Source organism: Thalia democratica, chromosome 7 (genome assembly GCF_965202585.1).
Source record: "Thalia democratica chromosome 7, ktThaDemo2.hap1.1, whole genome shotgun sequence".
Classification (NCBI taxonomy): Eukaryota; Metazoa; Chordata; class Thaliacea; order Salpida; family Salpidae; genus Thalia; species Thalia democratica.
In genome coordinates this window covers 45,699,895-45,712,827 of record NC_139171.1, presented here as the reverse complement: position 1 = coordinate 45,712,827, position 12,933 = coordinate 45,699,895, and the positions used below count along the sequence as shown (strand labels likewise).

The 12,933-nt window shown below is 24.3% G+C and overlaps 1 protein-coding gene across 1 annotated transcript; it reads right to left on the bottom strand.

Moving 5' to 3' along the window:
• Positions 1–2,337: 2,337 nt before the first annotated feature.
• LOC145841391 (uncharacterized) lies at positions 2,338–11,518 on the bottom strand. Its single transcript, XM_082948753.1, has 6 exons — positions 11,342–11,518; positions 8,448–8,674; positions 8,105–8,273; positions 5,036–5,245; positions 3,850–3,992; positions 2,338–3,465 (listed from the first exon to the last, which is right to left on the bottom strand). Exons 1-6 carry the CDS (start codon positions 11,516–11,518, stop codon positions 2,943–2,945), a joined length of 1,449 nt encoding a protein of 482 aa, XP_082804879.1. The 3' UTR covers positions 2,338–2,942.
• Between the last annotated feature and the right edge of the window lie 1,415 nt (positions 11,519–12,933).

Below are 12,933 nucleotides of genomic sequence, written 5' to 3'. Positions count from 1 at the left end.
ACCCTAGTTTACACCTAGTTATAATAAATAAACACAAAGAGAATAGTCTACATTGCATAGATTCAGTGTATAGACTATTGACTAACCAGGGTCTCTACCTTTTTCTAAATCAAAAACTGTCCAAACCCATATAAATAAAACTTTTCAAAATAAGTAATGCTAAAATACCCTCAGATCCGAATATTACTTAGTTTACATGCTAGCTAACTACTAAATCAGTTGAAATAAGCTAGTTTTAATTTACGGAGTTACGGAATCTTATTTTAATCAACTTTGTTGTAGATAACTACGGATGGCAATGTACATTTAGCTTAAAACAACTTGTACGGATAAAAAAAATTATACATTTCTTAATCGCTAGTATGCTCTCACTGAATTTATTATTAATAAGCACCGATACTCACTAAGTATTTAAAAACTAAAAGTCTTCTTTAAAAAAACTTAAAAAATATTTCAAACTTAAACAACTTTTCGTAAAGTTTAAATATAATTTTACGAAATCACGGTGACGTCGAACACGAATCAACAAACCTTTTTAGGTACAATAATAATTAATATTTAATCTATTAAAACTGTTTCTTTGCTGATTTAAAGTTTTTACCATGGTTGCTAGAATCCTTACGTTGCTATACTGATTGAACAAATATTCGTAATTTGAAATTTTATGCTCGAGCTCTTATTTTTCTAAATTAAAACTTCATACTCTTTTTGTAAATTAATATAAATAAAATGGTAAGATTTACTCCAACCACAGATGCACAATAGCTTCAAAGCTAAGGTTAAACTTGTTACGGTTTTTTGCCTTAGCCAGATATCTTTGCATTCTTAATTAAGGTTCAACTTTTGAAATTATTTGGCACGAGAAATATTAGTTCAAGTGTAATTTTAAAACCCAATTTATGCTTTAAAATTCTATTTTTAGTTAAAACTTTATAAAATAATTTAAGGAAAGTTTAACTTTAGTTTTATCATTAAAATAAGTTATAACTTGACAATAATACATTATCAAACTAACATAATTTTCTCATTTTTTGATTTATGGTTTGAAAGTATAACAGTTAACAATAACTTTAATATTTTAGCATCATTAGTTTAGTAAGCTTAGTAGTTCTCAAAAATTTCAATGATTATATACAGTAAGTTAATTAAAGGCAGTTCTATGCACACTTGAATTTTTCTTTCCTACGTTAACTAGTTACTTTGTGGATTTAAACATTACTGATAGTACATAAAATACTAACTTTAATTATAACTATAGAAATAAACAGTTATTTAAACAAAATAATTAAAAATGTTTCTATTGCTTATTATATATTTAATTCAACTTAGTAGATCTGTTTTTGAGGAAATAACTAAAAACCATAAAACAATCAAGATTATTTTTTTGTATGAATTAGTTAGCTTTAACTTTTTTTTTTGCAAAACAAAAATATCCTCAATAAAAGTTTTGCTAAACTAGAAATTAAACAGATAAAGATAAGTTTTACTTTGGTGTTATCGAGATATAACAATTTATATATATTTTTTTTTTTTTATTCCTGCAGTAAAATTTGATTTTTATTATTTTTATTTTATTTATTGAATAGTTACTTAAAATTAATCTGGCTCAGCTTGATTTTTTGTTTTCATCATTACTTTTTTATTATATGTTATTATATCTGTTCTCAGTCGATACATTTTAATCTAAAAAATGCATAAGAACTAATGAATTAACTTAGATATTAAGTGTATAAGTATGAAAACTATTATATTGGTGTAGATTTTCTGCTTTAAAATCTCAATTACACTCTTTTTAATGTTAAATGTTAATATATTGTACGTTCAAAAAAAATTAAGATTAAAGTTTTTTAAAAAGTTTAAAATACTTATAACTTAATCTGTAAGACAGAGAATTCTGCTTGTTTTATAATTCTAGGCTCTTTTTCACTCATTTTTACTTTAGTTTATAAATTAAAAAAACAAAAAACTGTTTTTAACATTTTTATTTTTTAGTCGAATTAAAGTTTAGTAAAAAATGTAAATTCTGTTTTGTTCTAAATTTAAACAAACTTATTCACAAGTTCATTAGTAATGAAGTAAGTTTGAACAAAATGATCGCTGAAAAATCTACACTTTTTGAAAATATTAATAATAAAATGAAATAATAATGACATTTATGATTAAATTATGTTTAAACTCTACAAAACACAAATATAAAATTAAAAAAATTTACACAGTTACAAAAAGAGTCACTACATTGGTTTAAGTTTAAAATTTATACAGCTTTATTACTAAAAAATTAAGTGTTTAGTTTTATTACTGTTTTACTTATTTTGATTTATTAGTTTCAGTGAAAATTATTACTTAGTTCATTTCAATATAAGTCTAGAACTTTAGTGGTGCTTTTTAATAAATAAAATGATCAGAAATGCTTCACAAAGCAAGCAAAATAAGCATTTAATATTAGGATTTCTAAATAAAAATAAAACGAGAAAATCGCAAAAACAAAAGTGTCACAAATAAAACAATTATTTCTGATGCAAAACGATAAAACCTAAAAAAAAATTACTAACCCAACTTTTAACAAAGAAACAACTTGCGAAAACGTGACGCCGATCAAGTTGGTTCTCTGTGAAACTTATAAACAATATACTTGTAGTTTTTTAAGTATGTTTTTTGAAATATAAATCACATCCTTTTTTTCATTAACTCTTCTATTTACAAACTTGTGAATATCATTAAAATATAACTTTTATTATATAAGTTTCGTTTAAAATCCGTTTTATCATTTATTAAAATAAACTTGGTTAAAAATACATGCTTATTTAATGGTGAATATTGCAATTGTTTGTCAAGCTATAAAGTTAAAATAAAAAAAAGGTATACTTTTAAGTGATAATGATTACACAAATAAAAATAATTTCGTCTAGCATTACTTAGTTGTTGGCTTAAATCTTAAGACATTAGGTGAGTACTTCAATAGAATATGTTCTACTCCTACATGTAAATCTTACAAGACCTATAGTTTTACGAGTAGATATTACAACGACGTGCCACTCTTTGATATTTTCTTTTTTTATTACTGACACAACAGACTTTACCGCAGCAACTTGAGTTAAAACCTTATTAACTTCTTTTTCCGTCAAAGGTTCCTGATTGTTTTGTACTGATGTATTATTTTCACTTTCCACAAACCTAAGTGCAACCGTATGCTGAGTTTCAGAACTTTTTGCCGAATAATGATTGTTTATATCCTTTTTTGAACTATTTAGTTCTAGCACAGACTCCTGTTTTTCCCGCGTACTACTTGATTGAGAAAACGTTGCTTCTTTAAATGCTGGGCTGTCTATATCGTCTAACTCCACGACAGCTGTTTTAAACATCGTATCTTCTCGTACTACATTAGGTGAGCTTGAAGGAATAGCAAATTGCTTTAAAGCTAATCTCGTTAATTCTTTAATTTTTTGTACTTCTTGTTTTGCAGAACTGTTTTAAAGAAGATAAGTTTATTTTTTCAAGGTAAATAATAGCAATTTTCTAAGGGTTTAAATAAGTTTTAAAATGGTAATGCAATGAAAGTACTAATATAAGATCATATAACATAATCAATTTAAACTTTTCTTACATAGGTATCCTTGTTGAAAAATAAATACTAGTTAATTGTAAACTTACTTTCTTTTTAAAACTTAAGTACTACTATAAACTAAATTTTTCTAAAAAAATAAATTAGTAAACTTTTTTACTAGCATTAGTAATCAAATGAATTTAGCAAAATATTTGAATCACAGTAGTAGTTTCTTTTATAAATAAAAACATCTATTTATTTTTGTTGTAAACTTTTCTTTTTGAAAATAACTATTATACGCTAACTTAATTTTTTTTATAGATTCTCTCACAACAAATTGCTGATGATAATGACGAAGTTGATCATTGCGGTGAGCGGATTGTAGCAAACAAGTTTCTTCTACTGCTTGCCTTAACTCAGGTCGTAACTGAAACTTGTTTAACCAACACTAAAATATAGAAACATTAAATTAAAAATGTTTACTTTTCATGATCAAAAAACAGTGATATTTCAAATAAATAACACTAAAAACTACTTTATTTTAGATGTTTATTGAAAAATAAACATACAAAATGTTTGTATATAAAGGCATAATAACATACACAAATTTCACTAAAGTTCAAATGTTGATGCTTTAATATTTCACAATCTAAGCTAAAGCGCTTGTTAGCATTCGCATTAAAGTCTTTTTTTTATTCTGTTTTTTTTTTAATTAAGCAAGCTATACACACATGCAATTTAATAAAGTATACAACAAATCGAGTTTATTTGTAGTATATTTAATTTGTCTACACCAATTAATCTATTTTTGTTATTTTTCTTCGTTTTGTTATAGTGTTAGTTATTTGTTATTGTTTTTTATTTTTCTTAATCTTGTTTCAAGTTTGTCCGGCAAACAAAATGAAATGTATATAAAGCTTCTTATTTTTTTTCCACACCAAAACAATTAATTTAATAGGCTTTAGATCTTTCATTAAACAGTTTTAACCTTAATTGAACTATATTTTGTATAAAACTATCAAAGAAAAACATAATTTAAGTTAGCCAGCTCAGTAAAAGCATCGCCACAAACAAGAAAATAATTGTCTCAGAGCTTTTTTGATTTATTTAAGTACTTCTAAAGACTATAAATTAAAGTACTTGTCATGAAATTAATAATCGTAATATTATTTAGATAGACTTTTGATGTTTTGTATTACATAGTATACAGTAATTAAGTCTAATAAGCTTTAAAAAAGTCTACTTCCAGAAAAACACATTGGCAAATAATATATATTAAATGCAAAGTAATAATAGTTAGAGTTTTTTAATAAAAAGCACGTGACGCTCTTAAAACATTAATACTAGAATCTAAGCTCAAACTTTTAAATATTAAAGTTTTTGTCATTAATTAAAACACAACTTGTTAGAATTTTTATATTAGCCAAAAAACAAAGTATTTCAAAACTAAAAGTTTTTAAGTGTTTCAATAATCATAAAAGTTTTTCTTACATGCATTGCTATGTAAGCATCTTTTTCTGTACGTTGGCCTTCTTTTTCTAACTTTTTGACTTCATTGTTCAAGTTCCTAAGTTTTTGCTGCCTGCACTTTATTCTAATTTCGTTTAATTTTTCTCTTGTAACAGGGTCAAAACATTTTGCATAAGGAGATTCAACTGCTTTTCGTGCATTTCGAAAACATTTCAAACATTCTTTCAAAAGCTTTAAAATATATATGAAATAAGTTTTTACAAAAACTTAATTTTTGAATTAAAAAATGCTTGTATAAGTCAGTACTAAATATGACTAAAATAATAAATGAATTATAATCGAACTACTCTAATCAAGACGTTTAAACTTTCATATTTTTAGGATTATTTTGAATAGCTATGGTAGAAAGAATTTATCTTACTGGATCAATTGGTGTATTTTTATCCTTACCGATGGTGCTTCAGTCAAAAGCCTACACTCAAACTAACCGGAGCTGCAGCGGGGTTTCAATATTATCAGGCAGCAGTCTAATATTTAAGATTTCATAATAGAGATTTTAGTACGTAGGAAAAAAGTTATACTTAAAAAGATCTACTTGTGAACACGGAACCTTTAAAATTTAATGGCTTACTTAGCGCGAATAAAACTAATCGTCATTTAACCTAACCAACACAAAAGAACAGTTTAGAGAAAATGTTAGATAGGAAACAGAAAAGGTTTTACTTTATTAGCAAAGACATTTACTAAAAACAACACACACCTTTCTGAATCCCTTTTTTGAATATTGAGGAGGATTTGATTATTTAACAAGCATTTATTACAGCAGTAGCCTTGTTGAGGAAACTTTTTCCTTTTGTCTTATAAATTCTTTAGCTACTGTTAATTTTTTTTAAACTATAGACTATTATATCCTTAATTTTAGTTTCTATAATTCAGAGTCTTGAGTTTATTAGTTAAAAATCTTCGATAATATACTATATAGTATTCATATAAGTTAGCTGTCTTGTCATACTATATGAAATTCTGTAAACCGACAGAAACATAGTTTTTCTAGAGACTTTGTTTTTTATAACATTAAAATTCGCTTATAATTTGAACCATCAGTTTAAGGTGTTAATAATCAATAAAAAATTATATTAAAATAAAAATTAACAAACAAAAAGAATAATTATAAAATGGTACATGAATGTTGACAATAAAAAACCCTATATGAAGAAATACTTGTACATTATAAAACTTAAAGTAAATAAAAAATTAAGATTTGAAAAACACATTTACTTATAAATTTACTTTTACTTACAAAACCTAAACTTAATTTAAATATTGAAAATTAATGAAAGAAAAAGTAAAGAAAAAATTAATAAGTTTTTTTTTTCACAGGTGTAATCTTTAATATTTTAATATGTTATTTAATCAGGCATAAAGATAGGTTTTTAAAAAATTAAAAAAACTTAACACTGCAATAATGTTTATTATTGTTTAAGAAGTTTATTTTAACCCTAAATTTCGTAAGCTTTAATTCTAAGAAATATTTTGGAGTAGACTTCTTCAAGCTGTTTTTTTTTAGAAATATGAATATCAGACCTATTTGAGTTCAGACCAATACTTGAATTTTTTTAAACCAAAATAAACTCATTGTCAAAAGTATGCATTACTTTAATGATATTATGGAACTAAAACTAGTTTCTAAAAGAAATTAAACTTAATTTCTTAATGCAGAAATATTTTAGAATATAAAGTTTTTATAATTAAAATGTGACATATAATTGATGGAAACACATTTGTAGTCTCACTGAGACTTGGACTCGACCCAAAAAATTCCTTCAGATTTTTCGTCACCTATTACAAAAGGGTCTACATTATACAGTTGTTTTTTATAACAGTAAACTCTTAAAGTGAAAATTTGTTTTCTACTAATGTTTTATTTCTTTGCAATAGTTTATGAAGTTCTGTACTAAAATACCTGCATGCAGCTACATACTCATCAAAAAGAAATAAGCTTACTTAGCACTTAAAGTGTACTAATTCTAAAATAAACTTCTACAGTTTATCTTAAGTGTTATTTTTAAATAATAGCGAATTACAGAATAATCAATCCTTATGCCAGTTTATTTAGTAACAAAGTTTAATAACTTTTGTACTACTTTTTTTTTCGTCTATTTGACTACAAAAGCTTGTACTATCGAACATCTTTTTTTAATGAAAAAAGAAAAAGAATTTAAATATGTAAGAAAAATTTCACACCTCACACTACTGTACAAAGGTGTACGCTCATAAAAATACTCATATAGTTCAATAATTAGTTGTTTTTATATTACTTTTTCAACTATTTCTAACTAAGTAAGTTGACTTTAAACTAGACTTTAGCTGTGTAAACTTTTTACAAGATTGAAAAAATATACATTGTAAAAGCATGTGTTTCAGAACATAGTTTCGAGTTAAAAACAACGATTAAGAACAAAATATAACTTTATAAATATATTGCTTATACATTTTGATTTATGCAACAGTTACAATAAAGAAATGCAGGAAGATTATGCCTTTTTATGTTTCGGCTTGAATTCTAAGTTTAAAAAAACCCCATCGAGAAATTCTTCAAAACGGAGCTTAAGAGGTTTCAAGGCTTAAAACTAATTTTAACAGTATAATAAAACAAACTACTTTATTTTACTTTTATAAACAGCTTAATTTATTATAATTCAACCGACAGCTTACAGTGTCTAATAAAATTTTATGACTTTTTATTTAATAAATCATCAAAACAAAGATTAAATTTACCAATATTTAGTTTTTTGACGAAAATGAACTATTTAAAGTTCAAGTTTAAACAAAACTTAAAAAAGGTCTTCTAAAAATTACAAAATTAATAAAAATGTATAACGTGTAATTAAGTAAAGAGTAAATTATTTCTATTTTCAAGTTTAATTTAACTAATATATTTAAGGTTTACTTGTAAATGATGACTATTTTAAGTATAAAGTGTAAAGCCAAAAATAATTATTTTTTGAAAATCGTTTTAGTTATATGTTTATGTATTTAAATCGTAGTATTTATTAAAATAAATAATTTTTATAAACTTTTTTTACATACTTCAAAAGCTTTTGAGCAAACATCTGCTGCTTTTGCTGTTTTTCTTTTTAGTTCTCCTCTTTTGGTTTTTAGCGATTTAATTAGTTTGTGTGATCTTTCACATGATATAACATCGTCAAACTTTTCTGTTTGTTTTGTAGCTTGACGTTTTCTTAAGCATTTTTTTTCTCTGTTATGATAGCTATTTCAAATTTTTCAAATTAAAACGAAATAATATTGTTTAGTAACTATCATATTTAAAAAGTAGCTTTTTGATAGACAATAAGACCTTGGTTTTTATACACGCTCTACTATTTCAGTGCAAAATTTTTATATTAAAAATTCTTTTAGTAGCTCAAATTACTTTTTATCGGTTACAAATGGTTCAATATTTTTTGTATGACCACTTGTAGTAGGTAAACAAGATTGTTTTTCAACTTTACTATGGTCAATATTTAGGCTTGAAAGGCTTTTTGGTTGGCTTTTGATGGGTATATCGTAGTCTGATGTTTCAAAATCACTATTTTCTGCGAACAAAGGAAGCGTTGGTGTCGTGCAAACTCGTTTTAATGCGTTTTTCCTTTGAAATATCTGGAATTTAAAACCTTTAAAAATTTAAAGAATATACTTAAAAGAAAAACTGTTTTCTATTAATGATAATTGATATTTCTTAAATTAAAAAATAATATATGAAGAATTATAAGCAAGTTTTTGTGCTTACAAAAACGGCAAAAATATTAAAGTTTTTAAAGACAAACAAAAGTGCAAAAAGATAAAAAAACTATTGCAATATTTAATACTTTATTCGACTTACTAGTTTCTCTGCCTACTTAGAATGAATATCTTATCAAAACTTGTGGATCTTATAAAGTATGTATTTTTCAAAATTTATCAAAATCAAGTTAATGGTTTATATTCATAAGGTTGGCAAAAATACTAAAAGAGTTAATTATTCTAATCTAAATATATTAAGTATAAGTTTATTATAAGTTATATAACATTTATGATACTAAAAAAATATTACATCATATTAAAACACAAGGATTTGTTAAATAAAACATTTACAAAAAAAAAGCTGACCCAAAGTAATTTAATTTTAGGTTTTAGAACTTTGTGAGCTTGACTAAATACTGAATCTTATAGTCGTTAGTTTCTTTAGTAGGGATGAAAAAGACTTAAACTATTTGAAATCATATTTGAACTTAAAGTATGCCAATAACTAATCTTCGACGTTCATCATTTTTTTGTAAAATTATTTTGTAAAATTTTTTGCATAACATTATTTGAAAAATGGGATTGTACTTTTTTGATTAAAACTATAAGTAGTTTTTTTAATAAGATTATTTTAAAGACGTAAACTTGAATGACTTATGTACAAAAAACAGTTTACATTAGGAAGAAAAAGTTTAAACTGCTATGTATTAAATTGGTACAAACGCATATAAAGTTATGAGTTATTAAAAAAAAAGCAAACTTTAGTCAAATCGAATTAATCTTCTAACTTCAACAGGTAATTAGTTTTTTAATATTAGTTTAAAATAGCTTCAAGCTTTGAATTTTTGAAATTAATGACTTAACTTTGTTTTAATTATTTATATAGTTGTTTGTCTAACATTTTTTTCAGTAAAGTTATTAATTCGTTAACAAATGTTTTTGATCTTTAGCTTTGATAGATATGAAAAAGTCTAAGCTTTAGTATGCTTCTCATAATATGTTACTTTTAGAATTTTTTCAAGTAGTTTATCTCAAAAAAACAGACTAAAAAAACATGAAGAATTTGTTAATAAGGTCATATGAATATCAAATCAGTTTAAAAATACTAGAAAACTTTCTGAATATGTGATATATAGATCAATAAAACAAGTCAAATAGTATATATTTAAACTTTTTTATGGAGCTTGGTCTATACAAAAAAGAAGAAGTATAAAATAAATTGCTAATTAGCAAACTATTCATGAGTATAGTTTTTATCTACGAAAAAGACCTTAACAACAATACTATTATAATAATAACTGTTCAAAATTTAGGTTTAATTGTTTTCTAACAAAAGATCCTAGTGAAGTAACTTCACTGGAATATAAATAAAAACAAATTATACAGTAATTTTCCTTTATTCTACCAACATATGTTTCTGTGTGTCAACGAATCAACACACTTCAACTGGGTTCTGTAAAAAAATAATTACTGTAATGAGAGAATAGAAGCATAGAATAAAGTAGGTGTATACATGTTTTCATTAAAATAAGATATTTTCTACAGATAATAGTTATTAATAGGTGAAATACTTAATATTAAATCCGACTGTTATAAAACTATATAATATTTGTGATTATTAAGTCTAAAATAAGTAAATAAGCTAAATTACACAAGAAAACATAATATAAGCAAACAACTCACGTTAATGGGAAAGATCACTAATTCAAATTTTATTGTTGTTAACTAATGAAAAATACATTTGTTACAACTAATAATTACGTCACAATGTAAATGAGGTTATTTAAACTAATTAGTTTGTATTGTAAAGAACATTAATTTAGTTTTAATGTAATCTATTTTGAACAAAAATAAAACATTAACCATTAGTTAGTGAATTAATAAAATTGCCTTCAGCGTCGTTAAGTTTTATTAAATTTTATAATAATAATAAATGTTTAATTTAGCTTACTTTACTTATTTTAGACTTAATAATCACAAATATTATATAGTTTTATAACAGTCGGATTTAATATTAAGTATTTCACCTATTAATAACTATTATCTGTAGAAAATATCTTATTTTAATGAAAACATGTATACACTTACTTTATTCTATGCTTCTATTCTCTCATTACAGTAATTATTTTTTTACAGAACCCAGTTGAAGTGTGTTGATTCGTTGACACACAGAAACATATGTTGGTAGAATAAAGGAAGATTAATGTATAATTTGTTTTTATTATAATAATAGTGATCAAGTAAGTTATAGAAACTATAATGAATATATTTTTAGTACAATACTCATTTACTGTTTTGGTTTATTACGTTTAAAAACTAATTAAAACGATTTAAATTCAAAGCTTTAAACAAACTAAACTTATAAAGACAAAAAAAAAGGATTTGTTATTTGTTTCCATAAACATTAAAGTCTTTTAAAGCTTTCTGCTAGGAATTTTTCAATACTGTAAATAGTACTAGTTCTTAAAGTAGTTAATGCAAAGAATAACTACAAAAATAATCATATATTTCTAATAAGTTTAACATTTTAAAACTTATTTTTACCTTCCAAACAGCAAAGCATACTATTCCAATCATCAGAATAGACAGGAACAAAACTCCCAAAATTTCTGGTGTAGAATTAACTTTTTCATTTTCATTATTTTCTTCAACTGGCTTTAATTTTATATCAAAGTATGAACTTGCATTGTCACTGTCTACACTGGTCTCATTTTCATTCATGTTTGAAAATAATTTTATTTCTTAAAAAACTATTACTAATTTTTTTTAAGTATTCAAAATATTATAACTAGTTTTTTTTGGAACGCTTCGAATCTATAAACAATAAAAAGTATCATGATCTGTTAACATATTCATATCTTTTATAAATTTTTTATATAGTTTAATATTAAAGAAACCTTATAAAGAGTTTCGAGTCAAAAACAATATTTCGAACAAAAAGTATTAGAAATAAGTTATTAATAACGATAAGACATATTCTGTATTGATTTTAAAGCTATTTAAATTAGAATCTTTGTTGTATAGAGAAAAACTAAAGTATATATAGTATAATTTTCTTGGACAAGACGTTAAAAGGTATCCGTGGTGTGAGACTCGATAACTGAAAGATTCTTCGTGCACCAGGTTCTAGAACCAAATATTTTGAGCGTCTTCTTTTTTGTTGTTCAATAAACTAATAATGATACAATGTTGTAAAATATTACTATTAATTTTTAGAGAACTATAAAATAGTGACTCAACAAAGTTAATGTTCATTTTAATTTATCCTGTTTGTACTCCTTATTTAAACTTAAATTAAGTTTTTAGTAAATGAGAAAACTTTTGATAGCTGTTTTCGAAAGTTAAAAAAAAGTTATTAAGTATTCTTGACTTTGTTCATGAAAGATCTATAGAAAAGTGATAACAACTTGATAGTATTTAAAATAGTTTTGAAGTTTTACAATGTTTTAATTATTATACTAAAAAAAGTAATAAATAACAGTTCTTAATAGATTGAACAAACTTTCGAAAACAGCTATCAAAAGTAAGGGTACTATGTGAGAAAGAACAAAACTTTTACACAGATACTGGGCTGGACAATAAACAAAAATAGTAAAGGGATGAAGTGTAAATGTCCTAAATGAATGATTTTACTTTAGTTTTTTTTTTGTTTCCAGAAAAAGTTCAATAAGCATAAAAACATACAAAATAACAAATTTGAACATCTGCTTATCTGGCTTCACCCCTGCTATTCAATCTGCTTTATTCTTAACAGTTTACCATAACCAGCATTTTAATTCAAAAGTGTATAAACCTAATCATACGCATTATGACGTTATAGAGGATGCAACACAACATAAAGTACTTGAAAACGTTGTTTTCTCTTTTTACTAGTTATACTATTTTAAACAGTTTAGAAACATTTATAAAATTGTTTAGAACTTTCAAACATTAAAAATAATTGAGGTAGTTTTTGTTGTTCCGCAGCTTTTTTGACGTCATCATACGTCGTCTTGGTACTGACTGTTTTTTTTTAACATGGGCCGGCAGAATTGTTAAGGAAAGAAATTGGGTTTTTGTTCACAAAGTTTATGTCATCTTCCAAATTTTTTAGCTGTATATCAAAGATTAATGTTATTTTTTGTTTTAAAACCAGA

Coding starts and splice junctions, on each gene's coding strand:
- LOC145841391 (XM_082948753.1), bottom strand. CDS start 11,518: ATGAATGAAAATGAGACCAGTGTAGACAGTGACAATGCAAGTTCATAC. Junction 8,675..11,341: donor TATGCTTTGCTGTTTGGAAG/GTAAAAATAAGT, acceptor TTTAAATTCCAG/ATATTTCAAAGGAAAAACGC. Junction 3,993..5,035: donor ATGCTTACATAGCAATGCAT/GTAAGAAAAACT, acceptor TCTATATTTTAG/TGTTGGTTAAACAAGTTTCA.